This window comes from Lepidochelys kempii, chromosome 5, assembly GCF_965140265.1.
Source record: "Lepidochelys kempii isolate rLepKem1 chromosome 5, rLepKem1.hap2, whole genome shotgun sequence".
Classification (NCBI taxonomy): Eukaryota; Metazoa; Chordata; order Testudines; family Cheloniidae; genus Lepidochelys; species Lepidochelys kempii.
In genome coordinates, this window is record NC_133260.1 from 74,237,925 (window position 1) to 74,257,776 (window position 19,852).

Below are 19,852 nucleotides of genomic sequence, written 5' to 3' on the forward strand. Positions count from 1 at the left end.
GATAAAGACTATAATGCAAATTGAAAAGAGTATACAGGAAATATTTTAATTAATTTCAGTGTAACTGAAACATTATTATTAATAATGCAGTACCATAAATGTGCATGATATGTGAATTTTAAATGAAATAGCAGCAGCAAGATGGGCTGCCTGTTTTGTTATCAGGATTGGGGGAGGGGGTTAGTAAATTTAGTACTAGAGAATGATAGTGATTTAACACCCTGGAGCATGATATCCCTGATTTATCCATAGAACTTTTGCACCATAGCTATTAGCAGGGCAAGTAGGTCCCCCTGCTCCTTTGTACCTCAGACCTGACCTAAAGGAACGACTTCTAAAGATTAAAGGTAATTCAGTTTGCATGGCCACTGAATCCTTAACATCTCTGCTGAGACATGACTGTTATAGCAGTAGGGTCAGATCTCACAGTGGCAAGTGCAGTGTAAGAACATGGATAGATAGGTTTATGGTGGGACTAGAATATATTTAAACCTTGCTAATCCCTACAAACATCTCTGTGCCATCTCTGAGACTGCTATTTGGTTATGTTTTTATTATTGAACCTGCTGTTATTAGCAGAAGACTTCCTGAGATGTAATGTCATTTGATAAAATTATGTTATAGTTAAAAATTACTCATTGGGATAATGCAAAATGTGTAATATGTGTCCTTTTTTTACTTCCCTTCAAGAATTTATTTGGAAAAACTTATTAATACAGCATGTTGGCTGGGTCTCCAAGACTGTTTAAACCTATCTTCTGAACTTTACACTAAGTGGATGGAGAACCCTGACAATGAGTAAGAATGACAATGTAATATTATAGATATGTATATATGGATGTGTAAGTCAGATTTAAATTTAACAGGCCATTACATGGGCAGGTAGTGTAGGGGAGGTTCCTTGTGCAGCGGAGGTTCCTTCTCTTCTTCCTATACAGATTGGTAAGACCTAAATTGTAAAAACGTAAATTGATATAATATTTAGTGCTTTTTCAGGTAAACTTGACTTTCATGAAGGATGCAGTTTGACGGCCCTGGAAATTGAACTCTGTCTAAGCACCAAAGAGGCAAAGTGCAGATAAGGCTGTGGAAGTATCCTCAGCACTCTCTCAGTTTGCCTCAATTCTAACCTCTGGGTATTGTCTATACCCATTTAATCTTTAGCTGAGCCAAACACTGCTAGTTGTGGTGGTGGTTTGTGACGTGGGCACTTGCCCATATCAAATCATTTCATATGTGCTACTTAACAACTATTCACTGTAAATAGCTTTTAGCCATTACAAACCCAGGGCCTGATCAGGCAAAGGTTACTCTAAATTGAAGTGTCCTTGATTTCAATGAGTCTCTAAGAGGGCGTGTAAGCAGCACATGACAGCTGTTGGCAGGACCAAGGTTCGACGCAGGATTTTAATAAGCAATGCAGAAGTACCAGTCTGCCATGACATCCATTGCCCTATACAACATTAAGGTTGAAAATGTAAATGAATAAAAAGGCAGGCAATTCAAAAAGCAGGTTCCCACAGAGACATTAACTTTGTTACATTGCATATACTGTATATGTTACCGTATGACTTTCACAGCTTCAACAGTAGTGTAAACTGTGACATACAGCATCACTGTGGGAAATTTTACAGTTGCATATGGCATTGTTGTGGGGGGAGCTTGACAGTTACAATGTTTTATTTTGATAGGTTTTTATTAAGGCTGTATAATATGGTAAAAACAAATAAATCCACAATTAGAACATATCCAGAAGCACCCTAAATGGATTTCACAAACTGAAATCAAAAGTGCATGTTGGACTTTTATGTAACTAAAGATGGCCTATATTTGTCAACAAAACCATGTTAGAGTATTCCATTGCAAGAAAAGCCCATATGGCATATTGTAATTCTCACTTCTCTTTTCCTCCCTCTTTTCTTGTTTTTCTATGCAATTATGATAGTTTTGGCACCGGTGAGTCTATGTTCTGTTTATTATTCTTATCCTTTTTATATTTTTATTTTACCTGTTGTAGTATAGTTACTAAATGTGAACAAAAATGTTGTTGGCTCTTATTTGAATCTATGTTCATAAAATCGATGGCTAAGTCAGCTGAACTTGTAGTATTTATAATAAAGTTGGGGGGGGGCTTAGTAGCTTTGTAATGACTGAACTCATAAAACTTCTTTTAAAGGTAAACTGAAAAGCTTTAAAATGTTAATCACTATTTAGTATCCAAAATAGAATATTCTTATTATTGTGTAATGTCAGCTGTAAATACTGCAGTTAAGGAAGCAAGGTGATTTTCATCATTATCTCCTATTTTCAGTTGTTCATAATTAAGGCTACAATTTTGGCACAGACATTTTTAGTAAATTTAACAGCAGAGGTGTGGGGGGGGGGGAATAAATTATGGAAGGATGAGGATCACCAGTAATTTATTTCTTGCTACATGCACCTACACAAAAGCTTTTAAGTAGCAAAAGCAACTGTTGTTGTTAATAAGGGTGAGGCTAAGGTTGGGGATAAGTTGTAGAGTGAGCCTGCCCCACCCTTAATCTGGAGTGGAACTCCTGTCCCACTGGGCTGGTCCTGGCTCCCCACTTCAGGCACTGCAATCTGGTGCCCCTTGAACCCTTCACAGATGGAGACAAAAATTGGATGGCTCAAACCTAGTGGCACTGCAACCCATATATCAGGTCACAATGCTACTCAGTTGGGGAAGCGGGGGAGGAATCAAATCTGTTTTAATAACCATTGCCAAGATTTCACAGACTTTATTCAAATTCATGATTGCCATGACCTCTCTAACAAAATCAATGTCTTATTCATAATTTTTTTGAAATATTCATCTTCCAGGCTGAAACTTTCCATGCTTAGTCTGAGTCCAAAATTGCACTTTTTCAGAAGTTTGAGTTTCTGTTTTTGAGTTACATGGAAAAAAATATACTTGTTCTGATTTCATAATGAATAAGACCATTCTTTCTTTGCATACAGTTAGTTCACACAACAACTAGTCTTTAAAACTTCACGTGGCCAGTCCTCACTAAGGAATGGCTGCCATCTATATTTGAAAAACAAGTGCAATTCTGAAGCTATAAGTGATTCAAATATGTTCACTACTAAGTTTTTAATGAGAAAAAATAGCATGGGGCAAGGAGGCTCCCTACATTTCAGTTCATGGATTTTTTTTCCCCACAGATTGATCAATATATAGGGAGGCACAATTTTTCTACACACTGAACTGGAAAACACACCAAACCTGTAACAGACACAAGATCTGCAGAGAAATCCTTTTGGGTGCTGAAACAGTGCATTCATGCTACCCCCCAAGTTCCTTTTCTCCCTCCTGACAGCACAGTTCACAATGCAGTCATTCTGTCATAGGCTGACAATGTCATTATCTTCCATAGTGACATCCCCACAGGCTTGAAAGGGGATATTGCTATGGAGAGCGACCATCCCCCGATGGTTACTGCCTAGGTGCACTTACTGCCTAGGCGCACTTCCTCCTGACCCATGAAGCTCCAATCAAGTGGACTTGGGGTAATGGGTTTTTATAGGATCTGTGGAAAGAACATGCTGTGGAGCCCCTGCTCCCCTTTTCCCACACCCACCAGCCAATATCTTCCAGGTTTTTCTTCCTTTTACTCATGGGAGCAATATGGGCCTAACCTATTCCCTGTGGCATTGGGAAACTGTGTCACACGACAGCTCTACAGAGCTGTGTGTTGCACATGTGTATAGTGCTTTAGATAGACTCCCCTCTCCCCCTGCATTTTCAGAATGGTTGAGGTGCAAAGCCATGGAGCTGTGTAAAACAAAATGATATAACTCTATCATGCCAGAACTAGGTTTCCTGCCCCATTGTTTCTCCTCAGTTATTTTCCTGTCCATGGTGTTCCTTTTTTCTGTTTTGCCCTATTCTTTTAGAACAAGGCAATGAAATTTTAAAAAGCCTATGCTAGTTTTAATGGTAAGTAAAGTAATGGTAAGTTAATACAGAGACATTAGGAAAATAGAACGTTCAGAGTCTTATAGCAGTGGGTCCCTTCCTGCCATAGGGAATCAACCAAAAAATCCAGTTGATATAAAATGTTTGTAAAGTGCATAGAGATCTTCACATGTATGATATGTTATTATTTCAGTAGAATAGTTAATATTGCTAACAACAAGAAGATTTAGCACCCTGTGCTGTTTTAGTGTTAATGACACTTTTGACTGTTGCAGAAGAAACAAATATTTTCACTCTGGGCTCAGCATGTAAAATGTAGCAGTAGACGAGCCTGAAGGTATTTTGGATTTGGGTTTTGTTGCAAAATACATCACTTTGTAGGTACCATCCTCTGAAGTGTGAGTAGTGGGAGACAATCTGCTGCATGGAGAGGCAACCATTCTCTTTCTTCATCTTGCATTCTCAAAACATATGGCTCTCTTCTTGAAATGGATAGTGTTTTCCTATCACCTGCACTGCTGGGATAGGCCCTTCTCAGAAAGGCCTTTTGGGTGGTGTTTTCATGCAAATGTCATCACATTAGGATGTGATATCACCATATTGTGATGTGACACAAGGATGTTAATTATGTTGGCTAATATGAACTGTTTGCCCAGCCATATTAAAAAAGCTATTCAGTTCACCTTCAAGCATCTCTGTTGTGGTAATGCTTGAATAATAAATGTAAAAATGCAGTCCTCAAATCTAGTTGCTTTTCAGATTTTTGTTCTGTGTTTAGTGCTCTTTTGTGATTATTTTATATTGTAATTGGTGAACATAATATATAATTTTCTGCCATATTTTAGCTGCTTGTTTTCATTTTATAGCAATATGATGTCAACAACTATTATTCTATTTTACAGGATTCCCTTTACTATTAAAAGAACAATCTGTTGTTATGGTGTTGCAATGGGAAGTGATAAAGAATGGGACTTTGCATGGAAAATGTTTAATCATAATAATTCCAAAGAAATAGATAAGGATATAATGCTCTTTGCCATGAGTTGCACCAGAGAGTCCTGGTTGCTTTACAGGTGACTTTGCTCAAATCATATTTTTAATGTATTTAACAGTAAATCATTAATTTCTTGGTTAAGGGTAAAAATAGATATTAATTCAATAATAAGTTATCCATTGTTTAAAGTGCAGTCCTACTCCTAAAAATAGCTTTATAAACATTGCATTATTGAGTCCATAATTACTATAATTATCATTTCTCAATGGCTTCAAAGAAAATCTGCTTAGCTTATAAGTAAAAATATAGCGAAGCTGGATTCTATGATTGTTTATGTCCACTTTGCACCACTGAGAAGCACAAGATAGACAGGCAAGCAGAGCATCTCTCTCTTATTGGGGTAAACTCCATTGGTATAAAGCTTGCAGAGGCAGCATAGCTGCCTCCTGTGGCAGCCACTCCTCCGCCATGGGGGGCATGTCAGGAGATGGAAGGAGTATATCGAGGGCGAGGGTGGGAACAGAAAAGACATGATAGAGCAGAGCACTGCTATGCTGATGCTCCATTGTTCTGTGGTCATTTAAGGACCTTATGGCACTTTTTATAAGTTAGAGCTTGTCCTTACCAGCTCTAACCAGTTCCGGGAACTTCCCCTGGCTCCCTGATGGCCCTCTCCTCCCTTTGCCTGAGAGAGTGAGAATCCAATGCGTTTTTCCAAATGGCAGTCTGCAAAGTCACTTAGGAAGAGGAAAGTCAAGATGGGCTCGTTCTGTCTCGCAAACAGTAAATATTCTACAATTAGAAATTAGTTAACAATCCTGTCTCTGTTGCTCAGCCAGAGAAAATTTAGGTGACCTGCACCTGCCTTATGCATGTGGCAACTACCAGTGGGGAGCCTCTGAGAACACAGCTCCTTTGGCAGCCCCCAGACGTTCTGGTTAAACTTGGATTTAAACTTGGAGAGTGGTCAGTTTGGATGAGCTATTGCCAGCAGGAGAGTGAGTTTGTGTGTGTGTGTGTGTGTGTGTGTCCCGGGGGGGGGGGGGGGGAAGGGGGTGTGTGAGAGAGCCTGGATTTGTGCTGGACATGGCCCACCTTGATTACCATGCACATTGTAGGGAGAGTGGTCACTTTGGATGAGCTATTACCAGCAGGAGAGTGAGTTTGTGTGTGTGGTTTTTGGAGGGGGATGAGGGGGTGAGAGAACCTGGATTTGTGCAGGAAATGGCCCACCTTGATTATCATGCACATTGTGAAGAGAGTTGTCACTTTGGATGGGCTATTACCAGCAGGAGAGTGAGTTTGTGTGTAGGGGGGTGGAGGGTGAGAAAACCTGGATTTGTGCTGGAAATGGCCCAACTTGATGATCACTTTAGATAAGCTATTACCAGCAGGACAGTGGGTGGGAGGAGGTATTGTTTCATGATCTCTGTGTGTATATAATATCTGCTGCAGTTTCCACGGTATGCATCCGATGAAGTGAGCTGTAGCTCACGAAAGCTCATGCTCAAATAAATTGGTTAGTCTCTAAGGTGCCACAAGTATTCCTTTTCTTTTTGGCAGCCATGTTGCTCTGGAGGGTGGGAAGCATTCCTTAGGCACTAGGGACTTACCCAGGAGATCTGTGGCATTTCTGTTATCTCTATTTTTCACTAAGAGGGTGGTGAAACACTGGAATGTGTTACCTAGGGAGGTGGTAGAATCTCCTTCCTTAGAGGTTTTTAAGGTCAGGCTTGACAAAGCCCTGGCTGGGATTATTTAACTGGGAATTGGTCCTGCTTTGAGCAGGGGGTTGGACTAGATGACCTTCTGGGGTCCCTTCCAACCCTGATATTCTATGATTCTATGATTCTATCTTGACATACGCCATTGTGGCATGAAGGGTCCTGCTTCCTGCTCACTCTGCAGCAGGGCAAACCGCAACCTTGCTCCTGACAGGATGAGTCCATAGAAACTAAGAATCTATGGATTTTTTTTCTGTGGAAGGGATAATTTGCCCCTAACATTTTCTGAGTAGTGCAAACATAAGGAAAATGAATATGCCCATACTCTGTGAAATGCTTTTTCTACATTGAGAACGTAAACCCAGTAAGTAATGAATGGTTAATGTTTATATTAAACATAAAAAGAAAAGGAGGACTTGTGGCACCTTAGAGACTAACCAATTTATTTGAGCGTAAGCTTTCGTGAGCTACAGCTCACTTCATCGGATGCATTCAGTGGAAAATACAGTGGGGAGATATATATACACAGAGAACACGAAACAATGGGTGTTACCATACACACTGTAAGGAGAGTGATCAGGAAAGGTGAGCTATTACCAGCAGGAGAGCGGGGAGGGGAGGAACCCTTTTGTAGCCCCCCGCTCTCCTGCTGGTAATAGCTCACCTTTCCTGATCACTCTCCTTACAGTGTGTATGGTAACACCCATTGTTTCGTGTTCTCTGTGTATATAAATCTCCCCACTGTATTTTCTACTGCATGCATCCGATGAAGTGAGCTGTAGCTCACGAAAGCTTACGCTCAAATAAATTGGTTAGTCTCTAAGGTGCCACAAGTACTCCTTTTCTTTTTGCAGATACAGACTAACACAGCTGCTACTCTGCTATATTAAACATGATACTCTAATGATACAGGCAGCTCATAAGGTCAATGTTTGTATTCTAAATAGTTATATTTTCAATGTATTTTTCCAACAGATATTTGCAGTACTCACTCAACAATTCATTATTGTCTTCTAATAATACGGCCATAATCATTTCAAATGTGGCATCTACTGAGATTGGCCAACGCATAGCTTGGGAATTTGTAACAGAAAATTGGCTACTTTTAAATGAAAGGTATGGTGAGCAACCAAATGATGTAATTCATCTTTATTTCTACAGTTGTTTCTCTGACTCTCTTCTCTACCTTAAGTTTGAGCTGTAGAGCCCAATTGCAGATGTTCTACTCCAGAAGTGCCTGCATTTCCATGGTGGTCTAAGTGATTCCTACATAGAAAGGATAGAATTATCAGAAGGGCTCAGTTTTCATTAGGGCACCAAAATAAGTGCCTGGAAGAGCTCAACAGAAGTATGCTTGTGTCCCCGTAAATGTTTCAATGGGAGCTAAGGGGTGCTGACCCGCTTTGAAAAATCTGGACCCTATTTTGGTGACTAAATGGGAGCTGAGCTTTTCTGAAAATCTGGCCCCAACTGTAAGATGGTGAGCATTTAAAAATCTGACTCATAGTGCTACCTTTTAAAGTGCTTTGTGGCGAAAAACATTTAAAAAATGTGAGGGTTTACTGTTTGTTAAATAGCATGCAAACTGGTATACTCCAGAGTTCCATACACTCCATACAGCACAAATATTTAAATTGGAAGCACTGGAAGATAGTTGGATCCTATAACTCATTGGTAAGAGTAGGAAAGGGTATGGTCCAAATGTTGTGGCAGGAGAATGGCTGGTCATCTATGAATGAGATGTTGGGGGCAGATTAAAAAGGAAGGATTGGTATATGTGTAGTATGATTCCGGAAGCAAGGAGAATGAACAGAGGAGGTTTAAAGAGTGGTCAGACATGGTGGGGGGAAGGGTGAGTGGGCAGGAACGCTTTTGGATCAGATGGGCATCCAAACTTTCAGATGGAAAATGCTATTGCTCTTTCGTTTTATCCATCATGAGTTTATCAAGGCTATCAATATAATGGTTTAAGACAATACAGGCTTCCTGTATATAAATATGAAACTTTCCAGTTCAGCCTCTTTACCGAGTAAAGCCTGGGACAAATTGTATGGCAAACATGCAGTCAGCTTTTATATAGTAGGAAAATGCATTCTTATTTGGAAATGTTAGATGCTTGCATAGGGGAGTCCTGCATGGCATAAAGCTGGGATAGCCTCATTTACACCATGTGCTACTAGCCCCCCCAGCACAGGAGGTGGAACAAAAGTGGGATGGGATGTGGTTGTATCCTTTTGCACTCCTGCTATCCCTTGGCTGGCAGAATGGTCCCAAGAGGACCATTACTGTGGTATAACGTAGAGCAGTCATTTGATCTTGCGTGTGTGCAACATAACTTAGTCCCTAACGATAACCCAGTGTAGGGCCAGTTGTGGCATCTTTTGCCACCACCACCTGTCCCCTGGCAGAATTTTTGTGCCACTGTGGATCACTGCACAATTATACTGATGTGAAATCTGTTGTGAATCTGGTCCCCCACTTTCAAATGAAAACCCTGCCAATAGGAATATACTGAGATATCTGAAACTACATTTTAATCCTACTAGGGCAAATGATGAAAGGGGCATAACTCCCATTGAATTAAATGATTATTTAACCTTGCTTACTCCAGGGCTGGATATAGTCCCTAGTATCTTTTATATCATAATATGCCATGGCTCTGATTCAATACACTGGTATTTCTCTTCCTCCTTCAAACTCTTGCACCTGATTATTTGCATGTGACTGACAATGGATGAGCATATTATTCTAGTCTCTTCTAACTTGATTATGATTTTTAGCTGTGTATAAATGGCAGAGTTTACCCGATTAGAAAAGTCAGATGATTCCTGTCTATTTACCCTAGAGTGAGAGCAAATCTTTTACAGAAAGGAAAATTATTTGTAAACTGCACTCTGCATCCAGCATAAATATTTGCCTCACAAATTTAAACTCTGAGAATATTTCTTTAAATAATGGCGGGGAGGAGAGAACTCAGACTACTAAATTTCAGTTTCAAAGTTTCAACATAATAATAGATTAGGCTTGGCGAATATGCTTGCAGAAGAGGAACTCAGGCTGATGGCATATTTACCAACATATTATCAAAATGCTTCTCTTCCTGACTGATATTTATATTACTTTATAGGCATGGGAATGGAATACTACAGAGATTATTGAGAATTATGGAAAACTTTGTCAATACAGATTTACAGATCCAAGAGGTAAGTTACTTATATGCCATTGGATAAATAACTAATTTAAATCTTGCTGTCAATTTGTAAATAGTATTTTTTAAAATTACATATTTCTTAAAAAGAAATGGAAAACATGAATTGTATTGAATAAATATATGGAAACTCATTGTGGTTTTTGTTGAGACATAGAGATAGGGGTGCAACCAGAATTTTCCTAAGGATGGGGCACAGAGCTCTCCCTCCCATGCCATGTACCCAGACCAAATCCCCCACTTTCTCTTCACGCAGACCTGTTTCTCCCCCGTGCACCTAGCTCTACACACGGACCCCTCCTGCTGCCCCACACCCAGCCCTGTGCTTTCCCCCCATATTGCCATGTCCCCAGCTCCAAGTTCTCTCCCCTGCACCCAGCCCCATGCTCTTACTCAGTGAGACATCATCCTCATCAGGAGGCAACTGTCATGGGAACCCTTGTCCCCATCCTCTTCCTTCATATCAGCTTCTCAAGGAAGCACCAAAAGCCCAGATTTAACCCGCCAACATTCCTCCCTCTGGCCCCCAGTCCCAGTCTCCTTGCCTTGCTCCCCTGCCCACCCCCCAGCTTCCAATCCTAGCCTCCCTGCCTAACCAATCTCCAGCTCCCAGTCTCATTGCCCAACCAATCACAGCATCCTCCCCTGGGCTCCCAGGCTCCCCATCCAACCTGTCCTTGCCTCTTCCAGCTCCTAGACCCAGTCCCTTTGTCCAACAACTTCCAGGCCCCCCACCAATTCCCAATCACAGTTTCTTTTCCTATTCCAGTCCCAGTCTCACCAGACTCCTTGTGCCAGTCTACTCCCTTTCATTCCTTGGGTCTGGGTTTTGTCCCCTGTGCATTTGGATAAGATGGCTTCCTGGGCCCAGTGGAGGTCCATTGATACCAAAAGAGAGACAGGTTTCAGAGTAGCAGTCATGTTAGTCTGTATTCGCAAAAAGGAGTACTTGTGGCACCTTAGAGACTAACAAATTTATTTGAGCATAACCTTTCGTGAGCTACAGCTCACTTCATCGGATGCATTCAGTGGAAAATACAGTAGGGAGATTTATATACACAGTGAACATGAAACAATGGGTGTTTTTATACACATTGTAAGGAGAGTGATCACTTAAGATGAGCTAATACCAGCAGGAGAGCGGGGGCGGAGGGGGGGCGGGGAACCTTTTTTAGTGATAATCAAGGTGGGCCATTTCCAGCAGTTGATAACGTCTGATGAACAGTGGGGGGGGGGGTAAACATGGGGAAATAGTTTTACTTTGTGTAATGACCCATCCACTCCCAGTCTCTATTCAAGCCTAAGTTAATTGTATCCAGGTTGCAAATTAAGTCCAATTCAGCAGTCTCTCGTTGGAGTCTGTTTCTGAAGTTTTTTTGTTGAAGAATGGTCACTTTTAGATCTCTAATCGAGTGACCAGAGAGATTGAAGTGTTCTCCGACTGGTTTTTGAATGTTCTAATTCTTGACGTCTGATTTGTGTCCATTTATTCTTTTGCGTAGAGATTGTCCAGTTTTACCAATGTACATGGCAGAGGGGCATTGCTGGCACACAATGGCATATATCACATTGGTGGATGTGCAGGTGAACAAGCCTCTGATAGTGCGGCTGATGTGATTAGGCCCTATGATGGTGTCCCCTGAATAGATATGTGGACACAGTTGGCAACGGGCTTTGTTGCAAGGATAGGTTCCTGGGTTAGTGGTTCTGTTGTGCAATGAGAGTCTGCTGAATTGGAATTAATTTGCAAACTGGATACAATTAACTTAGGCGTGAATAGAGACTGGGATGGGTCATTACACAAAGTAAAACTATTTCTCCATGTTTATTCCCCTCGCCCCCCCCCCCACACACACACTGTTCCTCAGACGTTCTTGTCAACTGCTGGAAATGGCCCACCTTAATTATCACTACAAAAGTTTCCCCCGCCCTGCTCTCCTGCTGGTATTAGCTCATCTTAAGTGATCACTCTCCTTACAGTGTGTATGGTAACACCCATTGTTTCATGTTCTCTGCGTATATAAATCTCCCCACTGTATTTTCCACTGAATGCATCCGATGAAGTGAGCTGTAGCTCACGAAAGCTTATGCTCAAATAAATTGGTTAGTCTCTAAGGTGCCACAATTACTCCTTTTTTAAAAGAGAGAGAGGTTCCCTGCTCTCAGTTGTAGTACCTGATCATTAGAGGGAAAGGTCAGCTTGGCCCCTGTAGCCCTGGGCTGGAGCATGCTCATTAACTCTGTGGGATGGCACATGCTCAGTTTGGTTACAGGTAGGAGCTGTGAGAGGCTCGAGCAGGCTCAATGAGGATGAAATATTTGGAGAGTTAACTGTTATAATCAAAGTAGTATCTACTGAGCAAATGCCAACTGATTCCCTCCTCCCCTAAAGGCTTATAACTTGGCCTTATCTAAGTGGATTTTCATGGGGACAGCAAAAGGCACATCCCTGATACAAAGACCCCTCTGCCAAATTTCAAGTCCCTGCTCCAAAGCATGAGGGCACTAGAACTGTTCAAAAAAAGGTTGCTAGAAATTTTTAACATGGGCAAAATAATGTATTTTTTCCTAACCTCGTTCTTTGAAATGGCGAAATGATTTTGGACGAAATTTTCCAAATAATTCAGTCTGAGGCAGACTCAGAACATGGAAATTTTCAGCCTAAACTGTTCAAGTTTTACCAAGTTGTAAGCAACTGAAAACAGACACAGGGAACCTTTTTTAACAGGTGGCACTAGGAACCTCCCCTATAATGTATTTACCTGTACAGACAATACGATTTCACTACGGAGGAATTTTAACATTGCAGTTAGCTTTTCAGTTAAAACTTTTGTTAGGCATAAAAACAAATATTGATTATTACAAAAATGACAGCATTTACTCCCAATCCTTGTCTACTGTAGGATTCCCCCAAAATTTCCACCAATGCTAACACCAGTGCAGCTCGGTTGGTAGGAACAATTCTGGGAGCAATTGTGATAGGGTGACCAGACAGCAAGTGTCAAAAATCAGGACTTTTTTTTTTCAAGGGGTATAGTTGCCTATATAAGACAAATCCCCTAACATCAAGACGTCTGGTCACTCTAAATTGTGTAGTCAGGGCACTAGTAGCTGCTGCTATTTTTAACAACATGTTGTGTAGAGCTGCTGTGAACAGGCTGAGATGACACGATGGTTAAAGTGTCAGTGGCTGCCAGAAGCCGAATCTAGGATTGTGCGGCCCGTGTTACTGCCGCCAGTGGAGCTTCTGTAATGGTAGGAAATTATTCCAGGAAAAAATCCTAGAGTGGACAAACTCATAGAGTAAAGATTGTATTTTCCAGAAATGTACAAGTAAATCCATTCAGGAAATTAGGAGTTCAAAGAAATTGACTCCATCTTACATTCATGGCTGCAGACTAAAGCCTTTTCAGATCTTTCTAGCCTACAAATGCCCCCCCCCCCCTTTTGCAACATTTCTGTCACTCTTTAGGTAGATGTCCATAGAACTTGTGCATAGGCTAGTCTGAAAAAAACAACCCAAGTTATTAATCATAGCTGTTTCTAGTTGTACCCTGGGAGCAATTATTCATCAAAAGCTGATGTCTAAAATTTTATACATCTGTGTAGAGCTCCTTGCTCTGGCTCCTTCATGCTGAGAAGTGGTGGTGTGGTGTGAAGGGGACCCCAAAGACATGTCTACACTGCAGCTGGGAGCATGCCTCCCAGCCCAGGTAGACAGACTTGCACTACAAAATTGTCTGGAGGTAGCTAAAAATAGCAGTGTGGATGTTGCGGCTTCAGTGGAGACCCGAGCTCAGACCCAAGGACTCCAAACTGCAATGTCCACACTGCTATTTTTAGAGCATTAGCTCAAGCTGAGCTAGCATAAAGGTCTGTCTATCCATGCTGGGAGGCTCGCTCCCAGATGCAGTGTAGACATACCCTGAAAGTTCTGGTTCCAGCATGGGGGCAGATTTCCCCCAGAGCAAGCACTGTGAAGACAGCCATAAAGCTGTTTCCGAGGATCCTCTCACAAACCATACTGTAGAGGGCATGTTGGGCTGAAAAGGGCATGTGAGGGATGAGACTACAGCCTGCACCAGGGAGGAGTTTGGGGGGCAGTGTGTGGCCCAAAGGGCAGCCCTTGGAGGCTACCATAACTTAGGCCAGGTGTTCTTACAACAAATTTTTGGTGGCCTCAAAATGCGGCCACCAACTCTTGCTGGTCGCTGGCTGCTCTGACAATTTTTCCTAAAATACTTTAGGAAAAACAAATAAATATGCACATATTCATGTCCAAAGCATTGTGATTTATCTATGTGGGTTGTTTTTTTTTGCAGACTCGGTAATAAAAATAATGTACAGCTGTCTGTTCTTTACTGGACCTAAACAGAATAGAAACACAAATAAGGTCCTTTGAACATGCTTGTCTTTTTTTTTTTTTTTTTTAAAGACTTGCTAGCTATAAGTAAGTCTGCTCTGAAAAGTGATATTTGTATGTTTGTTAATATCACTTTTCACAGCAGACTTACTCAGCCCCAGCAAGCCCGGGGACAAAGTAAGCCCTGGATGGGGAGGTGGCTACAGAGGCAATGGGGCACTGGAGGAGGCAGCTGGGGCCAGAGGTAATGGGGGAGGGGGGTGAGCTCAGGGCCAGAGCCCGCCACTGTGCAGCCAGGGAACAGAGTCCAAAGCCCCACATCCAGGGGACAGAGCCTCAAGTCCCACAGCTTGAGCCTGCTGTCTGCCACCCCAGGGCTGAAGCCCAACTCCACTATCCTCAGGAACATGGAGAACTCACTGACTGCCTGCTCTTCCAGCTTGTGTGTCTCCAGAGGGGGGCGGGGCCCAACCACTGCTGGTGGCCCCTGGGGAGGGGTTGCTGCTCCCCCCCAATCACTGTCCAGGAAGCTGTGGCTGCAAGAAAAGCCCCTGGTGGCCACATTTGAGAAACACTGACTTAGGCTATGTCTTTTCTGCAACAAAGCTGGGTGGTGGTGGTGGTGGGGGGGGTTTACAGCAGGATGACTAATGCTCTTTAGCTATCCCACTGTAAAATCCTAGTGGGGACAAGGCACTGACATTTTTACCATGAGGAGCTAGGCAAGATCAACACTACGCCCCTGCCTCTGGTGGACTTCACCAAGTTTACCTAGTGGTAAGACTACAGCACCTTGTCTGTGCTAGGATTTTACAACAGGATAGCTAACATGCATTAATCCTGCAGTAAAGTCATGCCTTTTTTGGCAAGCCTATAAGTTACACTGGGTGCCTCTCCAGCCCTCAGATTTACCCAAGACCAGGAGGGCATAAAAGTGCTTTAAAGCCATCTTAACCCCCTTCCTCCTGGGCTATGTTCTATGCTATGCCTCTAAGAGGCACAGCACAGAATCTCACCCCAGAATTCTGCTGTCTGTAACTGTAAGTGTGAACTACTTTGAAAAAGAAAAGGTGCCAGGCCAGTGAAGCCTCAAAGCTCCGCAGATGCAGAGTTCCTGCTTTCATCTTTAAGGGGCTCAATTTTCAGCAGTGCAGGGCACTCCCACTCTGAAAATCATCCCCTTTAAGGTATCCCAATCTGGGACCCCAAAATCACTTTTGAACATTTAAGCCACAGTATAGGAGCTTTGCAGAGCAAGCACCTTCCTAAGCTAAAGTTTTAAGTGTCAAATTCTGGCTCCATTGATGTCAAATGCAAAACTCCCATTGATTTCAGTGAGATCAGTATTGTACCTTTAAATGTAAATTTAAACCCTAAATGTAAAAAACAAGCTCTTATCTAGACAGTTATAAGACATCTGTCGAAAGTGCATTCAATTTTTCAACTCAAAGTACTCTGTAGACTAACTTTATGTATCTATATTTTTTTAGTTGCAGCTTTTTTACAATACTACACTGGACGAGGATCTACGGACTGCTACTACTGAAACATTGCAGTTTGCAAAGTTTGCAAATAAGGAAAGGAGAAAACTCATAGCCAGATTTACTGATTGGTTACGGAAAAATATAGATGACTGACTTCTGAAATCTGTTTCTCACATATATTCTATTAGAATATAGCTTGCTAGCATTTTTATACTATTTTATGATTTAATAAAGAAATGAAGCACATGATTTATATTCGAAACCAAAGATTCTAACCACAAACCAACCTGATTCACAATGGAAGGATAAAATTCTACAGAAAACATGCAAGAAAACTATCTGCATATTACATCTATCTTATTTCCCTGGACAGTGATGCTTGAGAGACTTATTCTTAAATAAAGTCAAGAAAAATCTGCAGAAACATTTTTAAAATATGTCAGCACTTTTGGGGAATCAGCCCTGTGGTTAAAACACAGGACTTGAAGTTAGAAGACTTGGGTTTTATTCTCTGTTCTGACACTGGCTTGCTGTGTGACCTTTAGGCAAGTCGTTTAATCACACTGAGCCTCAGTTTTTGTATTTGTGAAAAGGGAATGGGGACGATAATATGTAAGTTAGAGCAGCGTTATGGAACTTTAACTCTTGAATGTTTGTTTGTGAAGTGCCTCTTGATCCTCAGAGGGAAGGCACTACAGGAATCCAAAGCTTACGTTTTTATATATTGAGTGCTTTTTCATCTACACTAAATTTCATTAGAGAATTTGTAGAAGTTTTACTTTCTTCCTGCCTATTATTAGGCTTAATGGAGATGACTGACAGCCAAATAAAACTCAGGCCATTAGTATTAAAGCAAGTCTATTAGCTTTTGGTTAAAGTGTATTAGTTTGTGGGTTTGTTTATTTGCACAGTTAACAAATTATGAAAAAATGAAGTTGCACCACTACCCCAATAAACAAAGAAAGTAATATTACATTACCTTAGGGAAACCCAGTGAGGAAGTAACAGGCAGTGTTATAAAGGAAATAAAGAGCACAAAACAGAGCAATATCCAGGATTTCAAAATCAGAGTTTTCAATGTGGAAAATTCTTTGTTGGGTTCCCAGTGCGCATACGAGGACGCCGACAGCCACATCCTTAGCCCCAACTAAGGGTATGTCTAAACTTGGAGCTGGGGGTGCGATTCCCAGCCTGAAGAAACATGTAGCTGTGGCAGCACGGGCAGCAGGAAAGGCTGGCCACCCTGAGTACGTGCCTATGGTCTTGGATGGGTACGTACGCCGGGTGGGTAGCCCCTCCCACTGCTCCTATGGCTGTGGCTACACTCTATTTTTAGCACACCCGCTTGATCAGAACTAGTGCAGGAGTGTCTCCTGGAGCTTGGAATCACACCCCAGGTCAAAGGGTAGTTACACACTTAGTCTCCTCTGCACCTCTCCAATGGTGCAAAGTATAATTAAAGCTGCCTTTAGGCAGTACTGGAGAATTCTGTCAGCACAAGGGACATATCTGATGATGTAGCCAGCTCTATGCTAGACACTCCTGGTCTCCCCAGCACCCATTCCAGGATGGGGAGAGTTTGGGGGCGGAATGCAATATGTTCCACTGATCATGGATCGCAAAGGAGCTGCTCCCTGCTAGCATGACTTAGAGCTTCTTCAGGTAGATGCATGACTGATTTGTCCCCCTGCAGGATTGGTGCGAGGTGGAAAGGAATGGAATGACACCTAGGCTACCCCAGGTGGGCACAGCTCTACACAATCTCACTGCAGGATTTATATACCTAACTTTCAGCACCCAGCCTATCCAAACCATTGTCTTTCTCAGCTATCTGTAACCATTCTCCCCTTTTCTTGTTTACAGAAATGTCAGGTTTTTTCCTGAATAAAAATATGTTAATAATTTAATCACCAATCTGTAAATATTTACAAAAGCAATTGTAAATAAGAAAATATTTCAAAATCAATTAATTGTGTGATTAATTGTGTGCTTCTTTAATAACATACCCTTTATATCCTTACAGCAACAATATAGTGATTGATTTTCCTAGAGTGTATGCCATATTGTATGTCTCTTTTCAAGCCTGCGACTAAATAGCAGGAAGAAACCCAGAATTACTTGGTGCCTAATGTTGGCAGCCACTCAAAGAAAAGGAAGGCAAAACTTTTACCTTTTGTTACTGCTTCTTGCTCTGCTGAGAATAGACAGTTGAAAACATGTCTAAGAACGTATCCCTTTTCCAGGTAATTCTGTCTGAAATAACTGTAGAGGCAGAATAGCAGGGAGAGAATTACTTAGATTTGTTCAAGGATGAAAATAACAATATGGTATCTCTAGTACTAGCCCTGCCCTTTCAGCCTGCTGTCATAAGCAAAATTTTCTGTGAGAGAAAGAGAGCCTCAATTACTGATCCCATTATGGACCCAGGCATGCTAAAATTCGACCAGAACAAAGACAATTGATTTAAAAATATAATTGTATATAAACATTCGAGGCTGATCCACAATTAATGTCAGATCTCTCTCATACTATAGCTGTCAAGAAAAACTACTTCAGCCTGCTTGGTGTAATTCTTTTTTGATGCTAACTTGCCCTTAGTTTGTAGCAAGACAAGTCATCATGGAACTAATCTCTTTGGTCTGTTCAGGTCAAGAGAGAAGTAGCAACTGGGCAATCAATATGTAAAAAGCAATTAATATGAATTTCCTCTGTTATCTTTCTGAGGGCATGTCAATAACACATATATAGTTTGTAGTATTTATTATTTCCTCATTTATTACAGTTCTCAATTCAGTTCAGCTAAAACCTAATTTATGTTAAGTGCATTAGAGAAAACAAAACAGATCACAATCAATGTATCAATTCTCTTTATGGAAAAGGATATGTGTTATGAGACTTAAGTTTTGGACTACAAAAATAATGACCCTTCACCCACACTTTACATTCAGTTTCTGTGAGAATGACGTCTACAAAACACATTTTACTGCATTCACTTAAATAGAGGCTGAGTCCTGCTGAGAGTGTTCTTTTGCCAGGCCCAGCATGAAGAACTGTGTGCTCCTTGTAGGCTGCAGGGAGCAACAGCTAGTTAAGGGAGGTGGATGGGAATGCCAAAGGAATGCCAAGCTTTGACTGGCATGGGTGATTCATTGGCAAGCTGCCTAAGAGTAGGAAGTAAAGCTGAGTAAAAATTTTTGACCAAAGCTTTTTTTCCAGCAAAAAATGCAGATTAGTGACACCAAAACATTTTGCAAATGTGTCAATTTTGCAGAATTGTTTCAGTAAAAACAAACCCCAAAACCAAAACAAACAAAAACCCTAAAAAACTTCCAAAAAATCAAAATGTTTTGGTTCTCATTTTCTATAGGAACCATTTCAATTTTTCAGGTTGAAATGAATTTTCATTTTGAAGTTTCCTTTAATTTTAGTTTAAAAAATTTTTAAAGTTTTTTTTATGTGGTTTTTTTTAAAAATTCAAAATCAAAAGAAAACATTTTGTTTCAGGTCAAATGAAATATTTTGTTTGACCCACAAAGTGATTTTTGTAATATATATATTAATTCACCAAATTTTGTAACAAATGTTTATGGTTTGATGCAAAGTTATTTTATTTTTACTCAACTTTTTTTGGAATTTTCAGCAAACTGCACAGCTCTACTTGGAAGTGCCAGGGAAGTAAGAGGTTGAGAGGGAGCCCAACCAGAATGGACTATCTCACACTGCTAGTGGCCCTGCACTCAGACTCCGTGGCCAATAGTAGGGTGACAAGTAGGCAGGAGTGACTATGAAGAGTAAAGGCTCAGAACAGGGAAACAGATGATGCAGCCAAGGGAAGAGAAGTGACTGGGAGAAGTTGCTGTTACTGCAGGGGGACTGTGGTTGGCTGGAGCATGGTGGAGGTGAAGGGAAGGCTGCTGACTGGCAGCTTGGTGCTGAAAGTGACTTTAGTGTGAAGGATTCAGGACTAGGAAATTATGGGGTTTGGCAAGCAAATCACAGGGTGTGTGTAGGTGTTGAGGTGCATATAGCTGTCAGTGTGTATGTGTGGGGAAGATGGGTGAGGAAAGGAGGTTGTAGATGACAAGGTGTGAAGAGCGGAGGTTGTAGATAATGCGAATGGACAGAGAGGAAAAGTGTTGGGT

At 41.3% G+C, this 19,852-nt stretch overlaps 1 protein-coding gene across 1 annotated transcript in view; it reads left to right on the top strand.

Annotated features, from left to right (window-relative positions):
• Nucleotides 1-17,633, top strand: part of LVRN (laeverin) — a 67,346-nt gene extending 49,713 nt beyond the window's left edge. Inside the window, exons 16-20 of the mRNA XM_073344753.1 lie at nucleotides 691-798; nucleotides 4,840-5,010; nucleotides 7,631-7,771; nucleotides 9,783-9,858; nucleotides 15,717-17,633. Coding sequence (XP_073200854.1) covers nucleotides 691-798; nucleotides 4,840-5,010; nucleotides 7,631-7,771; nucleotides 9,783-9,858; nucleotides 15,717-15,863 — 643 coding nt within the window. The 3' untranslated portion in view covers nucleotides 15,864-17,633. The remainder of the gene's footprint in view (nucleotides 1-690; nucleotides 799-4,839; nucleotides 5,011-7,630; nucleotides 7,772-9,782; nucleotides 9,859-15,716) is intronic.
• Nucleotides 17,634-19,852: the final 2,219 nt, after the last annotated feature.